The sequence below is a fragment of the Pseudonaja textilis genome, chromosome 7 (genome assembly GCF_049901715.1).
Source record: "Pseudonaja textilis isolate UNSWEBS1 chromosome 7, rPseTex1.2, whole genome shotgun sequence".
In the NCBI taxonomy this organism is placed as follows: Eukaryota; Metazoa; Chordata; class Lepidosauria; order Squamata; family Elapidae; genus Pseudonaja; species Pseudonaja textilis.
Genome location: NC_141996.1, coordinates 35,069,854 through 35,092,274, shown reverse-complemented (window position 1 = coordinate 35,092,274; position 22,421 = coordinate 35,069,854). Strand labels below are relative to the sequence as shown.

At 31.1% G+C, this 22,421-nt stretch overlaps 1 protein-coding gene across 2 annotated transcripts in view; it reads right to left on the bottom strand.

The window, feature by feature from the left end:
• EPHA3 (EPH receptor A3) overlaps positions 1–22,421 on the bottom strand; it is a 218,075-nt gene that overhangs the window by 182,967 nt on the left and 12,687 nt on the right. Inside the window, exon 2 of one of the 2 annotated variants that reach the window (XM_026700759.2) lies at positions 13,211–13,275. The exons of the other annotated variant lie outside the window; for it this stretch is intronic. Within the exon in view, the coding sequence (XP_026556544.1) occupies positions 13,211–13,275 (65 nt within the window). The remainder of the gene's footprint in view (positions 1–13,210; positions 13,276–22,421) is intronic. 2 annotated transcript variants of the gene reach the window in all.

Sequence of the window (22,421 nt, the reverse complement as noted above, 5' to 3'; positions counted from 1 at the left end):
AAAATGTTTGCATTCATAATTCTTTGCATTTTCTTTGAAATTTTAATATTCCCGACATTTTCACTCTATAACTTTATCCTGTGTGTATGTGTTTGTGTGTACGTGTGTTTGTGTGTGTGTTTAACATGTTAGCTGCCCAGAGTCACAGCCTTATAAATCAATTTAATTAAATAAATAATAAATAGTAACTTCTTTTACTGACCATGGCTTCCTCAAATAATTAAACATGATTACTTTTAATTCAATTTTTCCTATTCTTCCTTTATTAACAGTTTAAATAATTTTATTAACTAGTTTAATAAATGTATTAACTAATCTATGATCATTTAATTATCCATTTGTATTTTGCATTTGTATGAATGGTTTTTTGTACTTCCATATTCATCATACCACCACTAGAAATTATTATAGTAAATGGAGTCCCATAAATTGTATCAGCCTATTCAGTTCCCTAATTGCCTTTAGAGTCAGTACCAAGGTTGATTGTAGAAATCAACCTTGTTTTCTCTTTAGCAGAATAATATCTAAAACTATTAATGCTACAGAAAACATGTATGGAACAATACTACCAGTGGTGGGATTCAATTTCTTTTACTACTGGTTCCTAGAATGGCTAGGTGGGCATGGCTTTGCAGGTGTGGCAGGGGAAGGATACTGCAAAATCTCTACTCTCTCCCTACCCACTAACCTGCTCTCCAGCTCTGTTCTCCTATGCAGGGCAACAAAAGAAGCTGATCAGCTGGGACTCAGGAGATGGAGAACAGATGGGGGCGGGACCAATCAGACTTGGTATTTGCCAGTTCTCCAAACTACTCAAAATTTCCACTACTGGTTCTCCAGAACTGCTCAGAACTTGCTGAATACCACCTCTGAATACTACTATTTTAAACATGGAAAGTATATCTGATTCTAAATGTCATTGTTTCCTTGTCATGTTATGGGGAAGTTACAATTAAATTATAAACAGAATCAAAAAGGTTTCAAAAAGAATCAGTATAAGACCAATAAAAATGAATAAAATTGTCAAATTGTTTCAGTCTGTGTATGCCTAGGGCACGTAAAGATATACCCTCTTTGTAACTCCCCAACGTATTCCATTGTTAGAAATTAAATGTTAAATTTCATATACCATATTTCATATCCCTTAAGACATCACATGTTTCATTTAAAAAGTGAATAAAATCCATTTTCAGATATTTTAGGGGATAAAAATATGGTATTGCCTTAGAGTCATTCTATCCAATTATGTTCACTTTATCATGGATATATAATATTGATACATGCAGTCTCCTGGAGTTTGATAGCCCAAATATTAATTTGTCAATGAATATGTACCAAAAGTATAAAATATAAAGTGAATATTTAATTGAAAAAAAATACTACAATTTTTCAAAGTCCAAGCAAATTTTCAAAAAGTCTAAGAAGTATGGGAAAAGTATAGGTCAGTGACTGACTGTTCAGCTAATATTAATCTTGCCCTAGAGTATAAAAAGAACAATGAGAAGGTTTAGTTTAAAATTGACCAAAGAATTCCTCAGGAAATCAAATTGTGGTAGTGATCAGTTTTAAAAATGACAAATAGTCATATAGATGAAAACCAGACATAACTGACCAAATGAACCAATTTCCTATACACAATACATAATAAGGACATTTCAAACTTGTTTACATTAATTAAAGGTATGTCTTTAAGTCAACTCCTAAAGCAAGCTAAACAAACATCCAAATCATGTTTTACCAATGTTTGTAAATAATGTCCAATACTAGTCCAAGTACATGTGGTTTTAAAAAATTTACTTCCAAACATGTCACACATAATTACACAGAAATTTTGCATTCATTGTAAAAAAAAAAAAAAGCCATCCCTTCCCTAGTGGCATCGAATTCCATCTGACCATTTAAGAAGGCCAAGGATATAGTTTAATATTGTACTATTGCATTTCAGATTAGCCGGTCTTATACATCCAGAAAATAACATTTGTTTAATCAGAATTTAGAGTTTGCAAAATTTTAAATAAGGTATGTTTAATTGTATTTGATCCAGAGGTGTACTTTGCAAAAATCTAATTTAAAGCACACAAACCTGACAAATGTTTTTTTATATATATATATATATAAAATTGCCTGTATCCCTTCAAGGACACATTTCAATGTTCTGTAGAATACTACTTTTGGTAATTAAATTGGAGACTGACATAATGCACTGCTTCTCTGGTTGAGTCTGCCCCCCAAAACAGAGCTATGATAAAACAGTATTATTGTGATAAAGGCAGGTAAGAATTAAAATTAACCATTTTATTCTCCCCAAATAGCATTAAGCTGGGCTTCATCTTATATTTCTTATAGTCCACAAAGCTATTTTACTGAAATATGGGGGAAGACAAATTACTTTAAAAACCATCTCCACACCACAGCTCTTAGCAGCATTTCTAAAAGTTTTGATAATTTCCTCAATGCAAAAACAAAATATTTAATCTTACAGCAAATCAATATAACGTTTACCTTATTCAAAAGAATTTTTATCTGGCAAAAATTCCCTATTGCTTTTCCCTTGTGAATTCTTCCATTTACATAAGTCTTAGCTCATTATCTTGCCTTGCTAACATAGGTGAAGACATTTGTAGAAAACATTTGTTACTAATTGCATACTTATTAAAACAGAAGTCATCTAGAAACAGTTTGATCCTTAAAATTTGGATTCTATCAATTTGGCCTTATGTGAGAAAGCCATACTTAAACCATTTCATGGGTAACTAGTGTGCAAACACATTGTTGAATTTTCATTACAACAAATATAAAAGTCATTGGGCTCTTCTGAGAATTGGAAGTTTTAAACCAAACTTCCCACAAAGGTTAGTAATGGAGAGTCATACTGTTAAGATTGAAAATACTTCAAGTGATATCTCATCAGCACAGTTACAATTTTCAGAGTTGCTTAATGTTCCAGCCCCATATGGCATCATCAACATTTTGAATATTTCCACCATGTGGTAGACATGTAGTGAAGCTAGGAGATATGAACAAAAATACACACATGGTTGGAAAAGATGATAAAACAACATACAGATCTAAAACCTGACATATTTTTGTTAGGGATGATACCTGAAAGTTATAGTAAAGAAAAGACATATTTATTTAATTATTCATGTATTAACTGCAACTAGAATAGTATATGCTCAAAATGCAAAGGTGAAAAAATTCCAATAAAAGAGAATGTGATTAGGAAAAAAAATAGAATGTGCAGAAATGAATAGGTTAACACTGGCAATTAAAGGAAAAGAACAAACTGAATATTATATGATATGGTAATTATTTTATCAATGGTTGGAAAAGAAAAATGGAAATTAGAAACAAAATATAGGAACATAGAAGATAGATATATAGAACATGTATGAATATACAAATATAGATAATAAGATATATTATGTATACTGGTTCAAAATAAAAATGTAATGTAATTGTTGTTGTAAAGTAAGGAAATTGAATTAACCACAATACAATGCACAAGACATTTGTACCCAGCCGACACACTGTATAAAGAAAAGATGGAATGTTTGTAAAATAAAATTAAAAATGTATAAAAAAACATTTGGAAATATTGGGAGGGGGCAATAGTAGTTGAGATTTATGGTTCAATTCATCTGTATATTGCAGTAGCCTTTAGCATCATAAGCATGCATATCAAGAGACTGAATAATTACTCCTGTCCTATGAAAGCATATAGACATGTGAAATATACAGAACTAAACACTATGCCAGCATTTATGGGGTTCCCCAGCCTACACCCCCCCACTTAACTGGTTTTAAAATTGTACTGCAAGAATACCATTTCTAAATTTACCATTGAAAACCATCCAAATATGATTTACCTTTTGTATTAAATATGCTTCATGTTAAATTTTAATGTAATAGCATTCTTTTATGGTTCACAGAATCATAGAACTAGAATTGGAAGGGTCCAGACAACAGTTGTAATTCAACTCTCTCTAACATACAGGAAAACCAGTCAAAATACTCTCAAGAAATGCTTCTCCAATCTCTTAAATCACTCACTTCTGTAAGTTTTTCACTGTTGTCCAGATTTTACTGTCAGGAAGTTTTTTTTTAATATTTAAATGAAAGCTAGATAATTGCAACTTGTGCCCATTATTTCCAGTATAAGGTCTGTGGCAGTGTAAAGTTGTTCTTGACCTTCTTCCCTCTATCATTCTTTTATGTACATGTTTGCTTTTCTTTTTCTTTCCAAACTGAATATTTTATTTCCCTTGTTTTACTTGTGAGTCACCCAGAGTAGTTGGGATTGTGGCAATGGGGTGGTGGTGGTACAAATTGGATAAATAAAATAAACATCTCAAGTTTCAAATCAACCTCTTTCCAATCCATGTATGAACTGTATCATCCTCCTCTGAATCTATTCTAACCGATATCTTTCTGGAAATGTGGCATCTGAAACTATACTGGCAGAACAGAAAGTAATAAGCATTTCATATTCTTTGATACAATGTTTTTTGTAATTCAGCATGAGCTCCGTATCTTTATTCTCACTTGCCTAGTTCATGCTTAGCTTGTCATCAGTGATCTATCCAGCCTTTCCCTGAATTGTATTTTTGTATTTCTGTAATTTTTAATAGCTTTTAATAATTTTTATAATTGAGTTAGAATAAACTACAATTTGCCCTTAGTTCATTCTTCATATTTCTCCCACCTCCACTTCTGTTGAGTTAGTCTTTTAATCTTTTCAATATTGGTGTCTACTCCTTATTGGAAAAGTCTTAGCTTCCTAAAATGGCTAAAACTATCCCTTTTTTGTTCAGATTGGTTGGTATCTACCATATTGTCCTATAAATAAAGATCATGCAAGTTTTCTCAATTTCTGTTTTAGTGAAGAGTAGTAACAGCTTGCAGGAAATCAAGTGCATAACATGCTACCCTGCGCAATCTCCTGAATGGCAGATACAATACAATTTCAGGATTATTTAGTGAGCTATGAAAGAATTATAATTTTAATTTTATTTGGTGGAATGTGTCTATGTCAGTAACTCGTACTGCTAAGAAGTTATTTCTCTGTTTCTCTCTCTGCTTTTTTTTTTTACATAACAGATTTTATGTAGAATTTTTTTTAAAAAAGTGGTTGAAAAATGTAAGAAGTTTACAAATAATTCCAGTTATAATTTCTCATGTACCACATTCCTTGAACAAAGCAGGGCACCCTAAAAGGTAGAAGCATTTTAGGGATCTTGATGGGTCAAAATTATTCTCTTATTTTGAAAAAGCTACTTAATGAAAACACTTTCCTCCACAAGATAAATAATTGGGTAGTTTCAACAAATCCTCAGTGAACTTGTTTAGGAGAAATGGACCAAAAGAATACTTTATAAGAAAAACCTTATTCAAGGTCCAACAGGGTTTCACCAATCTTATTTCCAATGACTCTTTCTCTAAAGAATGGCAGTCTTTTATAAACCTTATGATATGTACAATAAAAGCTTCTTTCAGCATACTCATTACAGAATAAAGCATATTTCATATTAATATATATTTATTTGAAAAGTATTTTATTTATTTGAAAAGTATTTTGATAATTATATTTACTTTAAATATTAAAGTGATAGAAGTGGAACTTTTATGAAGGATTTAGGTGGCAATGTACAGTTAAAGTATTTGTTCCTTGTGTGATTTACAAAACTTAATTTTCTCCAAGGTCTCCAGGCTCATAAATATGATGTAATGTAGTGGAAGAACTCTGCATATAAGACATAATGCAACCATTATTTCCAAATGAGCATCAGCATTTTATTCCATGGTTATCTTATGCTAATCAATTCTGAAGAACAGTGGGAAATTCAGAAATGATGGGAAGGCTTTTCTTTGGAGACTTTGAAGGTGGGGGAAGGGAATCTCCACCATGATCTCATCTCTGATAACTTTCCACAAATGGTCTGCATTTATGCTGAGAGTCTGACAGAAATAAAATGCCTGCCCACAAGGGAAATGATACTGTTTCTAACCATTGAAGTTAAAAGGGAAAATGGGAAGCTGGAACATACGCAGTATAACTTCTAAATAAAATCTTTATTTAGGCCTCAGAATGGGAGCTGAAATGTACATTTCTGGAAACCACAGAAAAATGACACCCCATCTGCAACAAGTTATTCTGCAAACAGCAGAATGATTGATTATATATGTAATTAAATAAGAAAGTCTTTCACTACTAACCCCCTTCTACTCAAATGTGCAGTGGCAGCATAGTTGCTAGGCTCTTAACTCTTTTCTTAAGCTGATGGTGGCTTTAATTATTTTAAACAACAAAACTGTAAAAAAAAACCCTGAGAGATTTGCCATAAAGTGAAGAGGAAACTTTTGAAAATATAAAAAGCAGGCAAGAATTAGTAGAGTAAAAAAGAGTTTTGATTGAAACAGTTTTTGCTATTTTGATGATTTTAGTTATTATCAATTTAAAAGTCATAAAGAATGAACACCTCAATCCTATTGTAAGGATCAAATAGATATCCTCAGAAAATATTGTGTTTGTGTATTTGTATAAAATCCTGTAGAATTCATTTTCATGTAGTAAATAATTAAACTCTTCTCCAGCTGAGCGAAGTGTGGCACTCTACAGACAAGACATTCATTTCATCCTCTAAATACAAATGTTAACTATTTATGGAGACAGCACTTCTTCTATTTCTACAGGTCTTCAACCTGCTTTGAATCCTAGGTGTAGAATTTGCTTTTCTGATTCACCATTCATTATTCTCTTCAATAATTTAAACTCTATATTGAATGTAATATATATGAAAAATATAAATAAATGCTTTGTTGGATTAGTATTAATATAAAGTGGATTAAATTTAATTTATAAAAGTCCTCATAAAGTCCTCTGAGGAGAAAAAAAGAGGTAGTGAGGTACTAGAAATTATATTTGTCTAATATAATGGAGTTATTAATCATCAGTTTCATCATTTTTTTCTCCAGTTACTTCATGAGCTAATATTAAGAATTAAAACTCATTACTGGAGAATCCAAAAAGGCATTGAAAAGTAGCTTTTCAGGAAATTGTAGTCACTTGTTTGAAACATCAACACAACTAAATTACACTGGCTATACAATTATACATTTGTTTTCAAGATTTCATATGATAATTATTGACAAAATCTTATAGAATCAATGCTGCTTTTCAGTTGCCAAGTCTTACACATATTAATTTGTTTCATCATGGAATAATTATCCTTTCTGAATAAAATTAAATATAAATGCAAATTATTTCTGTCTAGCAGAGTTTTCTTTTCTACATTTTCTTATTTTTAGTAAATTTTATTTTCTTACATAATTTAGGTTGACTGAAAAGTGTATTTTATTACTGTGCATCCTTTGTTGGCAACCTAGTATTATGAAGATAGTATGATCTTCAATAAATGATTTCAGAGCTATGAAAGCTTACTTGCTTCACTGCCGAACTGATATATCTAAATATGATATGTTACAATATTTATTTACTTCAAAGTTATTTCCTTTTGCATTTTGATTATTGTGCATAATGCAAAATAAAGTATGCAATACTTAATGTAACAGCCTTGTGAGAATTATAAAGAATCAAATAAATAAATACACAAAAGAAAATATAACTATAAATGTCTATGGAGATTCACAGTCATCCATCATTATTCCAAATGTGCTTTTTCAAAAGGTAATTGTATTTTTTTTGCTTTTCATTGAAGATGTTTCTCTCCTCATTAAAGAATCTTCAGTTCTGAGAAGCTTCTTGGATGAGAAGTGAAATGTCTTCAAGGAAAAACAAAGTACAGTTGCCTTTCGAAAAAAGCACCTTTGGGACTTACTGTAAATGGTTAACTTAATATATTTCTTTTGAATCAATGCTGATTTCTGGTGATCCTGCTGTCTTCTTGGCAAGATTCTGAAAGCTTCCTACAGCTAAGGACTCATCCAAAGTATCCCAGAGGGCTTTATATCTAAGGTGGGGCTAGAACTCATAGTCCTTTAGTTTCTATCCCCATGCTTTAACCACTACACAAAACTGGCTCTATCCCCTCCCCTCCCATCCCATACTATATCATAATTAGCACAACATATGGATTCTTGTCAAAGAATTTTAAAAAAACTAATATTGAAACTGGGATAGGCAGGAGTACAGAAGAAAGCAGAAAAGCAAGATGTGTATAATATCCAAGACAGGTTGCATGTCTGAAGAGTTACATCTGAGAGGACCCAGACTGTGTACTTTCTAGAATATCATTCCTCCTGATGTGAAGTTTGCTCCATCCCTGATAGCCTGTTGGAAGATCAGAAAATTTGGCTCTTCAAGCAATTTTGGGATATTAAGAGGAACCTGCACGATAGTTATATTGTATTTAGATGGACATTATCCCACAATCTTGTTTTTATTTATTTTAAAGTGTTTTAATATTTTGACATTGTTTTAATTGTTGGTTATACTCTAACTAAAATCATATTTAGCGAGAAGGATGGCCATGTAAGTTTAATTTAAAAAAAATAAGTAAATAAATAGAAAAATATTATTTAGATAAGTTTAACATTTATAATAGTTATATTACCAAATTTTTAAACAAATTTAATGCATTAGGTATACTGATTTAATAGCAATGCCCTCCTTATAACTTTGTAGGAATATCTGACACTATTGTCAAAAATTAAATATTTAGATGAATCATACTCGGTTCTAGTTAGTAAATCTGAATCTTGCATTATTAATGCTTCTAGAAAATAAACGGTTGATCTGAAACCTAATTATATTATCAAATAAGGGGACATATGTGGACGACACATTATACTACCCAGTTCATTTTCTTTTTCTCTTGTACTATATGTCTTCCATTTTTCCTGAATGTAAATTTGCTTCTTTTTGTAAAATTTAATGTAAAATAAATTGGTTTGTTATACATTTGCATGCAATTATACTTTTGTATTCTAGTATTTTAATTTTATTAAAAATATTCTGAAGGACTTTTTCCTATTATTAAATAACACAACAGAGAATGTTAGACATGCTTTTTTCTACACTGATATTGTTAGCATAAGGGAAGGGAAATTCAAAACTCATGTACAGGAGTTCTTGAATGGAATTTAAAATAAAAAATTAAGATGTCCAATATTTACATATATATAATCCAAAATATGAGACACAGATTGCTTCAGTAGTTAAGGCATCAGGCTAAAAACTGGGAGACTTATGAATTCTAATCCTGCTTAGGCTTGAAGTCAAACAGGTGATCCTTGGCCAATCATTCTCTCCCAGTGCTAGGAGCCAAACTTGACTTGTAGACTCTACTCTTATGTTATATGGACTACATATATAATAGAGTACAGTAATGCTTTCACTGAAAATGAATATAAAATGTTTTGAAAGTTATTAGTATACAATCTAAGTGCAGGAACACTAAACTGAACAGGACAGTTTCTTACTTTAATAAATAAAATATGGTTATGACTCTTTCTTCCCCTTCCCCTGAGCAAATGTACTCAGATTCATTTTATTGACTGACAAGACTTGAATTTCCCCCATTCTACATCTGTAGTGCTGTAATTTATGTGAATTGCAGTTAATAATCAGTTCTGTTATGCTTAATCAGCATATCAATAATATGTTCAGCAAAGACTAAGAGGCTTTCATTTCTCAGACCCTTTCATAGATTTGATTGATTGACAGAATGAAAATGGCATAAATGCAGGTGGTGGTTTAGAATATTATCTCTGTGGACTCTGAAATCATGTAGAAATACATGTTTCTAGTGCAAATTTTGCCATTTTTAATAGTTCTGTTGCTCTGCTTTCTTGCTTTCTTGCTTCCTTTCCCCCCAAATCATTACAGTATCACAAGTGCAAGTGTTATACATGTACGGGGTAGCTTTATTTTTCTTCTTTTTCCCCCAAGAGGAAAGGGGAGAAATTAAACTATTACATTATTGTAGAATAATAATATTGAATCCAGGATTAAAACACACTGTCAATTCAGACTTATCAAGTACAAATTAGTGCATAAAAGGAGAGTCTGTTCTGAAATAAACATCCCAAAATTTTCCATAAATGACAATCAGAACACAATAATGAAAAATATGTGAAATATTCCCAAGCAACTAAACAAAACCTGTTCTTTTTCCTCTTCCTAAATTAACACTTCATATATCAATTTCATGAGTCTGAAGATCATCATTTGATGCCATCTAAAGAAAAGAGGGATGAGGAAAAAATTGCTCACATTGGCATACAAGAACTGTTGGGCTATAATGAGACTATACTGTTGTGTTCCAAAATTTGACTGATATCATGCTATAAGCTTCATTTCTGAGTCACTGCTTCAAGCACAGCTCTATTAACGAGCTTGTAAATTACCTATGCACTATTAGTAATGTTTCAATATGATGTGACAACCTTATTATACTGTTTTCTTGTGAAGTTGAGATTCATATTGTAGCTAGATTTCAGAAAGTTGTAGGTTCACTGGAGTTTTAAGTAATATATACTTAGAGAAGATTATAAAAATATTGTATTTCCTCTTTTCAATTATTTTGCAGAACTTTGTTTGGTTACTTAAGACTACAAGTCTAGAAAAACAAAAAAACATTCAATCATTGAGCTTTAAAATAAAATAAATCACATCATGAAATTCTATGGCTGTTTTCCTGATATACCATTATTTTACTTAATCTACATTTCCTGTCTTCAATGTATTACATCCTGTGAGATTTCTTTTCAGATTCATATAGATGATAGGTCTGCATCCATATTTCACTACACAGTGATACTGTGTATATTGAACATTTTTCTTAAAGAAGACATTCTTACCTATGTATTGGAAGACAATATAATTTCAGATTTTTTGCTATATTAATTTTTTATGCTAGTCAATATAGCATGAAGAAACCAGTAATACAATATCATTTAAATAAAATAGCATAATGAATATTTGTAAAATAGAAAACAGGAAGTTCTCAAAAGCAAACCTTTTGTTCAAATAACCCAAGATAAGCTGTTATAAAGCAAAACATTACTCTTTTTTTCTAGTTAGTATCACAATTCAATTCCAGTAAAACTACCATCAGATCATTAAAGTAAATAGCTACATACATTCTTAAAAACCAATGTCTAGTTTGGTACTGAAAAACCAAAATATTGTTTTTTTAAAAAAAAATTACATACCTCTGTGCACTTAACTGGTTAACTCTGTCCACTAAATTTCCCAGAAAATAATTTATTCAGTCGTTTTTAAATTGTATTAACGAGTCAAGAGGCAGATTAATTATCAAATCTTCTACTTTAGCTCCAGTTCTGCTTTAGCTACAGCTGAAGTTGTTTGAATTTAGATTAATAATGCTTTAGCAGCCACTTTGCCACTACTCTCCAGTTTTTGATTCTCAGCACTCAAAGCTGAAATAAGAGGAAAAGCTATTTCATCGTAGACAGAGCTAACGAATTAAATTAAATTTTACTATTCCAATGTTACATTAAAAATTAAACATTACTATATAATGTATTACTATATTACTTGCCTTTTATTGTTACATTCATGTATATGTTGTATTTTATTTTACCAGCTCCGTATAATAATTGGCATTTTCATAAAATTTATATCATTATGTACATTTGTCAAAACTCAGACCCTTAAGGATATAGAGGTATCAAAACCTAGTCAGTTTCTTAGTTGATATTATTATATGCACCTATCTTAAATTTAGCAGAACCAGTGACCTTCTTCAAAGTTCAATATCTATACACATAGAAATCGAAGAATGCACTTGATCTTAACCCTGTCTACATATACTGTAATAAACCCAACTTTTCCTGTAAAGTATGAAATAGAAAATATAAACATACATGGCTTAGTTGAATGAATGTATAAATAAATAGGTGTGTGTGTGTGTGTGTGTGTGTTTGTGTGTGTGTGTGTCTGTATACAATTCTAAGTTTTAAATTGCAAACTAAAATAGGTTAATTTGTATAATGAGCCAAAATCTGGAACCCATAACTCCTGAGAAATAAAAATTTGGAAAGTTGTGGCTGCTCTAGTTCTGCCAGGCTGCTGCTGCATTGTTGCGCTGCTGAAGTGGTCTGTCATGTGATCATCCTCTTCAAAGTTTCATAACATTCCACAATCCATTACTCTTCCCCCAATGAAAGGCAGGGAAAGGGAAGGAGGGGGGGAGGGAGAAAGGAAGGAAAATTCTTCATGCTCCCTGTCAGCTTCTCATAAGGAAATTCAATAGGAAAGCCGGCAGGAAATCAGAAGTTGTTCCCACTCCTACTACTTTTCCCTGCCTGTAATCATTCGGTTTCTCTGGTGAGGAAGTATCTGTGAAATGATAATCAAAGCAAGGCATGGGGTGCCTGGTATAGTCTAATTATAATATAATGGAAGCTTTCAAATCATACCGAGCTTTTTAACTGAGTCTAGTGAGAATGAGATTACAATGCATGCTTCTCATTGCTCTTCGTGCTTATAACTGTTTACATGCAGCTAATGAAAATACAACAGCCAATGTTTGGTTCACATTATTTTGAATTGGTAACCTGTTTTACAAATTCTATTTAAGTACAGGTTTAGCAAAGATTTTCATATTATGGTTATTTTCTAGAACAAGGAAAAAATAGAAAAAAATTGGTATGGAAAAAAAATAGAAAAAAATTGGTATAGAGCTGTAGTTGTTTTTGTCAATTTGTTTTAAAATCAACAGTCTCAGTTTTACGGAAGAAGCACAATTATTAAAGAATCTTCTCCTTGTTTATCCCTTATGTTTTAACATGGAAAATGTTCAGGAAAGAGTCAACCATCTTCAATCATTCAATCCAAACCATAATCAATATCAAATCAATCTTTAGTACAATCAATCCTAATTTTCTAATAAGGAACATGGAAGTTAAAGCACCACAAATTTGGAGGAATAAGGTTAGAAAAAGCTGAGTAAGTAAAACAAATTCTTCTTAGCAATCCTTAGCATAAATATTTATAATCACTTCAATACTTCTGAAAAGAAGTGCTGGGTGCTGTTTGGGTAATATATGAAATACAGAACATATTCAGGGATGTGTGACTGGAAACATGAGTCCCAAAATATAAACTCTGTTTTAAAAGAATAAAGAACACTAATGCCACACTAAATCATACTTGTGTTTTGTTGTTTTCCACAAATGAAGAAAAGGTTAAATAGCACAGCGCTGTTTCCCGTTTTACACTCACCCCATGTGATGGATAGGAGATCCACCCCAGCTCTCCTTGAATTGCTTTTGAATCTAGCAGATTAACTGTGAAAAGAAGACAAAATAAAGAGTAATGAATTTAATCTGTGTTCAGTTATAGTTCTCTGTTGTTGTTTTTAAAAAGGCTTGATTGGTTGGTTTTGAATTAAATTATTCCAAGTGCAGAAAAAGCAGAGCAACAGATGTACCTTCAATTAATTTCCATAAGATTAAAAAAAGAAATGTACCAGCTTCTCACACTCCAGCTGCAATTTCTATACCCAGTCCCCCAAAAAGTTGGTTCAATAAGTACTAGTAAATGTCAGTGAGTGATGCAACAAAATTCTGCTTTTTAAAAAAGTTTCACACTTCAAAAATTTAATTCAGCATGCATAACAATTAATAATGACTCCATTATGATATATTCTACTTCCTCTGCCGATATTTTTACTTGCTGCCGTGGTATATTTTTAAGGAAAAAGCATAACTTCAAACAAAGTTTTTAAACACATATTTCCATTTTGAGATAACCTCAAGCTTTTAACAATCTTTTCATCTCCCAGACACCAAGACCAGATATGCTATTTGAAAATGTGAGTTGCAAAAGGAATTAAATACATTTTGAAGCTCTGAAATTAATGTTGAAAACAAATCCAGTAAAATCTGCCTTTTGTCAATGCACCCTCCACACAAAGCACTTAAGCTTGTGCTATATTTCATAATAAATATATTGATCTAAAAGCCTCTGAAAGATTCTTATGATTCTACAAAACATCATTATGATAGTTTTCATATTGGCAAAATTATTAAGAATTATTGGGACCTGTATGAAAATGTAGCAATTTAGCATGTAAAGATTTAGAATGCTTCTGGCGATTTATAAGTTTCTTTGTTGTGCTTCGGGACTATAACTGTTCATATTACAGCAACTGAACTATCAGAATCCAACTATGCTAGTGAATAAAACAAAATTATTTCTGTACAAGGGAAAAGTTTTTATTATATTTTGATTAATGTAAATATAAACTACTAAAATCAATAAAAAGTATTGATTTTTCCTGAAGATAGACATACTTATTTATTAATACATATTAAATAAATATCATTTAATTCACACAGAAAATAAAATACAATATAATAAACCATTCATTATCTTATCCACATGTTACAAATATTAAGCACTACGATGTATTTTTTTCTCCCCAACATTGTAAGTCTTCTTTCACTAAAGCAAAGTCTGTTCAATATATCCAAGAAAATCCAAAATACATTCTATCTGCATAATATCCTGCATGTAACATCAGATGTGCACTGTAGACTTATGGTACTTGATAACTATTTCTACTATTGAGGTTTACAAAAATCTGCATGACTCCTAGATGATAGCATGAAGAAATGTTATCATATAGTGATTGTCAAAATTTTGCTAGTCAATTTGGTAGTCCTTTAGTATGATTTATTACAGCTTTTTAAGAAATCCTTTACTGAAATATACCTTATTTATTTATGTGATTTAGAACACCAACTCTAAATAATTCAGATTACTATTACAAACTTTTAAATAAAATATCTAAAACGTGTTTTCTCAAAATCAAAGGGGGAAAATGTTACTGTGGTTTATTTTTAAAAAAGACAAAAGATATAATAAGTGGATGAATCAGGAATTTTTAAAAAATAAACTGTATGTTAGAATAAATTATTATTTTTTGAATTAGAAAAGGAATAAGATATATATATATAAAATATAAAATAGCAGCATATAATTGCAAATATCTTATCCTTTAATAATTTTTAAACAATAAGTTTATTTGTATGATTTTTTTTTCTGTTGGAGGTCTAGAAGATAGAGCTTATATTTGTATCAAGAAAATTAAGGTTGCTGTTCCCATCACTTCCTATAAAATTGAGGTACAACAATGTTAATTGTACAATTAAATTAGTTTCTCCTGATAACCTCAACAGATTCTTCAAAGCAATGTAGGAAGAAATGATTGATAGAAATGGACATAGTGTCACAATACAGTTCATCATTGTATTAAGAATCTGTCCACTTAAACTGTTCAATTAGAAGCAAAGTTTGAGGCAATGAAGGGTTAACTTTAACTTTAAGTGCCTTTTATATAAAAAAAAAGTTTTACAATCAATTTATATGAATTAAGAACAATAAGAAATGGCATGTTATAGAAAGGATAAAGAGTTATTTAATGTGATACAAAGAATCATAAAAGAATAATGGTAAACAGTTCACTTTTAGTAAACATACAATTTCTTTCTAATACAGAAACATTTAATAAGCACCAATTTTTGAATTAATAAAGGACCCTGTTTTTTTCCCAGGCTGCTCCTGCTTCAGGTGCTGTTCTTAGTTATGTATCTTCATTATGTGAAGTCTCTTCTAAGATTTATACTCTATTTTTTTTACCTCAAAATGAAGACTTTTTGTTGTTTAAATTTGTTGTTTACAATGACTGGAGGAACAGTTTTCGGGGATCTGTTTGTGCATGGGTCTCTGCAGTCATTTCAACAAGGTGAAATGAAGTGAAGCCTGCCACCCCAATACACACATGCGCGCACACACACAGAGGGACACAATGGAAACAGTTGAAGCAATGATGAACACTCACGCATATCTTTCAAATATTTTGTACAAATATTTTAAACATTTTAAAAAGCACATTTGACATCTGCATGGAACATTAAAGATTGAATATTTATAAGATTTGAAAACTAAGATCTCTCACTTCAAAGCACCCCAAAACTGCTAAAAAAATGTCTATTTCAAATAATTAAAATTTCTTAGGTAAGATCGTTCATTTTAGAAATCTTAAAAATTAAATTTCTTTCCTCTCACTTAATGCTTATATATCTACATCTACATGTTTTACATTAAGCTGAGGTCTAGTCTCAAGCACAATTATAAATACAACTATCTGTATTTTTGTTTGTGGTTTTTTTATGTATCTAGTGGTAATACAAAATGGTAAATGGAAAGTACACCAAGCTTTGCATATGTTGGGAAATGAATCAATTCTTTCTTTAAATGTTCTTTTCTTTCCCAGTAAAAGAAATACTAATTAAATTATGCATACTGGCAATCCACTGATGTAAATCAGAGTGACTTTATACTTTCAATGTGAAACATGTAATTCCTTTACCACCACCATGAATAATCAAATGACATTAAGTTGTCAGAGAATACTGACTGACAATCACAGAGAGTGAAAGGAGGGGATATAAAGGAGTCAGGATAATGCAAAAATCCATCATTTCCAGGACCTTCCCATATGCCCAGACATCTGAAATATCAAACTATTTTGTTAATATTATGAGTTCATGAAAAATGTATGATTTTGCCTCCTCACAGAAAATTCTGAAATGCTTTGTCAACTTATTTTTCAACTTTATTCTTGGGATACAAATATATTCCAAAATATACTTTCAACCAATACTGTTGACCATTAGCAACTGCAGACAGAAACAGAGCACATAAAGACCTGTTGGAAAAAAGTTCTCCAGTACAATATTTGTGGCAGGTCTTATTTATGTGAGATGAAATGACAGTAATAAAAATGAAATCTGAAAATGCAGGGGATGTCTTTTGCAATTAATATTACATTAACACTTTAATAAAACACAATTCATACAGTAATGATCTAACACTATGTGATGCTTATCCTGAATTACTTAATTCTATTTTTGTTGTATCACCTGAAGTATAATTCAAAGGATCTTATAATGTTATTCAATTATCCTATGGCAAGTAAATAACCAAAAAACCATAAACAGAGACTCCTGACTGACTTTCAAATTGTGTAGCAGTTTATAGATGCAAACCCTGCAAATCTACATACCTATCTGATTATTTGGCAGTAAAGCTTGCCAGGCCAATGGGACTTATTTGGAATAAACAGACATTGGAACAGGATGCAAATTGCAAGAGTGAAAATTACCCAATTTCCTTTCCCCTAAGGGAAAAAAATAGGTTTACCCACAGAATAGAACATTAGGGTATTTACAGCCTATTCCACCATACCAACAGACATACCAACTGTCTATTATTAACAGTGTCCTTTTCTAAAAATTCTGCTTCCAGCACATCCACCGCAAACTCAACTGTGATCACTATTTAAGAAAAGCCACTGTTTAAGAGAAGCCACAGCCTCAATACTGATGTCCTATTTATAAGCACGTATCATTTGAGAACTTGAAATAAGAACAGCATATAACTGAAAACTTGGTTTCACTATGTATGGCATTTGGTTCCAAAGCACAATGCAAACAGTGGCCTTTTACAGTACTGAGAAATGCTCATCACTACCCAAGAAATAGAGAACATTTTGATTCTCTGTATCCACTAATTTCATTAATCAGAAATTGGAATCATCACAATCTTGAACATAATAACAGTTATTTGTGCCATCTGAACTTTGAAAACATTGTTTGTTTAAACCGGGATTAACAAAAATAAACAATGTTAAGGTTGCAGAATCATTAGGCTGTTTATGATTAAAATCAAGACAAAGGGAATGTACAGTTTTAAGAAACTATTTTAACTGTAACTATCATTTAAAAAATATACTCTGTACTATATATTTCATGAAAAAAGTGAATTCTACAACTACACTCATATAATCTCTTATTCAGTTAGACACAAAGTAAAAATGATAAAGAGTGTAATATTCTTTAAAAACAATGAAGGGTAAGCAACATAACTGAGGGGGAAAAAACTGAACATTCCTGAGTTTTCTCTTGCAATGCTGCTATTGGTTTGAGGTGGGACAGAAAAACAGAACATGTGGTGCTCTGTTTTGTCCTTGAATAGCTAATACTAACATGCAAATGAAAAAATTATTTACATTAGATAAAATGTATAGATATGTTTCTTCTTTTGATACTTCACAGCATTGAAGGTAGCTATGTGAAGCTTATCAATGATTATTCATCATTATTATTCCTTATTATTAACCAACACTCAAAATGTAAGGACTGTGATCACTATTCTTCCATATTATATTAAATTTAGCTTTTCTATCATCTAAAATGGGAAGTTCAATCAATCAATAACTATGCAGATGTTAAATTGGATCTCATGTAAACTTAATTATTTTTAAGTAGATACTATAATTAAGCTGTGTGCATATATATAACTTTGATTTGTTAGAACTGTAAGCCTTGCTTGGATTTTTACATTATAATAGATTTGCAGCTTCTTTTGAACTAAAATGGGACAAGATAAAAATCTAAATGAATAAAAGCATAGTTTTAGAGTTTATTCCTGTATAAGTAAATTCCTTATTTATTTTTACATAAAACAATTTCAAAAATTGACAGTTACTGAACAAGTTATTAAAATAGTTATAAAAAAAGATAATCACTGAAAACAGAAATTTTTACCATCCCAATTTTTCAAATGTCAGAGGAAGTGAAAGTTTTTCATTTCTTTCATTATTGTAGCCATTAATTTTCACTTATAAGAAAAATGCTAACACAGAAAAAATCAAAGTTTTCTATGCAAAACAATAACATAAATAAATAAATATGAATATACTCAAAATTAAAGCATGTAATTCATATTTGGAAAGCACAGAAGCTATCCTGAGGCAGGCTCTAGGTAGTCTTTGCTTGGAGCTAAAAAAAACACCAGGACTGTTTACAGGCACATATAATATTTAAAAACTACATGGCCCAGTTTCCATGTGTGGATATGTGCATGCACACACTGCACAATAATGTTAGCATAGTTGAATGTTTGTTTCTTCAAAATAGAATTTCAATTAGAATGCATAATTATAGAATTTCTCTAGCAATTCATTGTAACACCAACTGTGCAGCACAATAACTTTCTTCAATTCATTTGATTGTAATTATGAAGAAATTTGTTTTTATTATACTCGTCCAATTATTTAAAATTGCATCATGCACTCAAATAACTGCAGGTATTATGGTGAATCTTACTGCTTAAAAATTATTTAAAACAATAGATACATCCTATGCATTAGGAAAATAGAACTTTCAAAATTGATTCCCAAGTGTTCAAATCTTGCATGCAACTAACTGACTACACCTCTTCTCTCCTATTCTTTTAACGAATGTTTAAAAGATCTGAAAAATGAAACCATTACTTTAAGGTTGAAAGCAGTGACTCTTTAGTTTGACTGCCAGAAAAAACTTGGGGAAAAAAGTAATCAGTTTTTAAGTTCTGAATAGAAACCAGAAGGTGAAGATATGAAAATATGAAAATAAAGAGTCAAACAAAACTGATGAAGAAAACTGGTTTTAAGATAGAGGAAAAAAGTAAACTATCTGGCTAACACTATCACAAATAACTGTATGTTATTTTAAATAATTATGTTAATATGGATTTAAATTTAAAAAAAAACATGCTAAGATGGGAAAGACTACAATTGTTGGGGATAATTTATGGGATAATGATGAATGCTGTGCTCAGAAGGATGTTTTTGTTTTGGACAATACTGGTTTTGACAATTTTTGTACCATTAAACAATGGCAGAGATAAGTTTCGTATGGCAAGAGAAAAAAGCCATGAGTTAAATATAAAGCAGTACAATATGCAAAGGAAAAAGGAGGATTGGACTGGATTAACCAGGTCTGAAATTGTGTTTTGCAATTTGGTGGCTTGGTTTGGATGAAAGATTAGGTGTTGCTGAGAAATAATTTTAGAATTAAAATGATGTACCCTGAGATTGGGTTAGCATTAATATTTGTGGTACGACAAAGTCATACAAACACAGGCTACACCAAAAATGGTTCTCAGCATTATTTCATTTTCTTAATTTATGAAATTGACCCTACCCTACTAACCAAACAGTTACTTTACAATTGTTAAACTTCAAACATTCAAAGTCTTATGCTTGTGTCCCTGTAACTCAAATCATGCAGAATTATATCAAATGTTCTATAACTGGAACCAGTGCACATACGTGCATACAGATATGTGCATGCTACTTTTTGAAATGTTTTATTTATTTATTTTTCTCAATAGATTATAAGATAACAGGTATAAGTATAAACATAGTTATGAATACATGAAATGGATACATGTTAACATGTTACATGTTAACTTATTACCTAAAATTAACTTGGTTGCATAAACGTTGATCAGGTCTCAGGTCTCAAACAATCCTTTTTTCATCTGAATATTCAAAAAGTAATAATATATACTTGTTCCTAACAGAAAAGAAAGAAGTAATTCACCAAAACATTCATATATTTCCAAATATTTGAATACTGGTATTAATCAATTGGCCTATTGATTATGAGTTTCACCAATTTTAGTCCTATTGTTTATCTTTCCAGCCCCTATGTAGATCTGGAAAAACTATTAAAATATTATTTACTCATGCAATATTGTCCTAAAAAGAATTATAAAAATGAATCTGAAACATTGTGATCCCACAATTCACTAACACAGGAAGAACAGTTTAACTCAATGAAGCTATTTTTCCTTCCCAAGAACTATGATTAAGAAAGCACCAGATAATTGCAAGATCATTTCCTTATAAAGTGAAACTTACTGTGATAATTTTCAATTGTGGAGTATAATTCGAGAAAATTATAAAGAAGAAAAGGCTGACCACAGATGTATGCTTTAAAAATGTATGAATATAATACATTTATCAACCATTACTTTCACAATTATGGCCCAGGCTTGCTGTACATATTTAGTCATTGGGTTTCCTGGGAAATGTCAATTAAGGGGTTACTGGAAATTATTAATTGGTTCCTGGGTATTAACAGAGACAACATTTCCAGAAAGCCATTAATTGACACCTCCCAAGAACATTCCAGTCACCAGCCAATCTTTTTCACATACTATAATCACTGCAGGACAATGCCCACTTCTGAACTATTCCACTAAGGAAGCCTTGCTGAGATGCAGGCAAAAAGTCTGCATAAATCTGATCGATATCTTGATATTAATTTTGGTAACCCAGAGAACTTGACTCCTTTTTTTTTATTTTTACAGTTTTACATGTTTGAATAATATTTAAAAGATCAGCTCTTAGATCGAAATTGTTCTTTGTGAGACTTCCAGTTAGTTGTTATACGAGCCATACAAGCTGATAAATATTGTTGCCTTAAGAAAACAAACAAACAAAAATTTACATCTGGGGTAGAATTTAAGTTTTGTAAACCTTGGGGTTGATATATTTCCTGAAACCCTTTCTGAAAAGTTTTAAAATGTAAGATGGAAATTATATATCCATAAAGAGTTATTTTATTAAATAGATTTGAATTAAATGCAATATTTATATAGCCTCATGAGTGGCAATACACATCCAACCTAGCTGATCTCAAAGCGGTCTCATCTTACTTATTAGGGCACCCTTACTGACATCTTACTTGGGAATAACTTGTATCATTTAACATGAATGCCTTTTACTTCCATACTTCTATAGCTTTAGAGCATTCCTTTCCTTTTCAAAATACTCATTTTTCTTGGGTGAAATTTCCTTTTCTCCTTTCCTGCCTCTAATTTCCTTTGCTTACTATTTCTTAATCACATTTTTGACTTGTCCAAGATAGCTTATTGTGAAAGGGAAACTGCAATGTGATGGTAACACTCTCACACACATATGCATATATCATACATACATTATACACACATTCTTTTGTTCAAATAGTTCACAGAATTTTCAAAATATATGTGTTTGCATTTTTTCAAAGTGTTAGTATCACTTTTACTTAATGAACACATTTTACATTATTGTTTATTTTAGAACCTAACAGCAAACGTAAGTCAGTCTTGTAGTTCTTGGTAAACTGCTTCTTCAAATTCAGCATTCTTTCCAAGTAGCTAGCCATTAGCCATCTCCTTCTTCACTACTATGTAAAGCACCAGCTGTTAGAATACTAGCCAATTAAAACAGTAACATCAGAAAGAACGAAGACTCTCATCAAGTTTTCTTTTTCCATTGCACCTGTTCCCTTTATTTCAACACTTCACCTGCCTTTCTCTTCCCCCTCTTTTACCATTGATTAGAAAATGTTTTCATAGCTCTCCCTAATCAAAGTCAGGATTAATTCTTCGCTAATCGGATGCACAAAACTTCAATACTGCTTTAAGTCCTGCAGTGATGCAAAAGGAGGAGGTGGATATTTGACTTGTCATAATGAATTATCAACCCCAAGCAATCTGAACAAGGAAAATGAGTGGGAGTCTTCAGGATGCCTGCAATTTCAACGTCAGG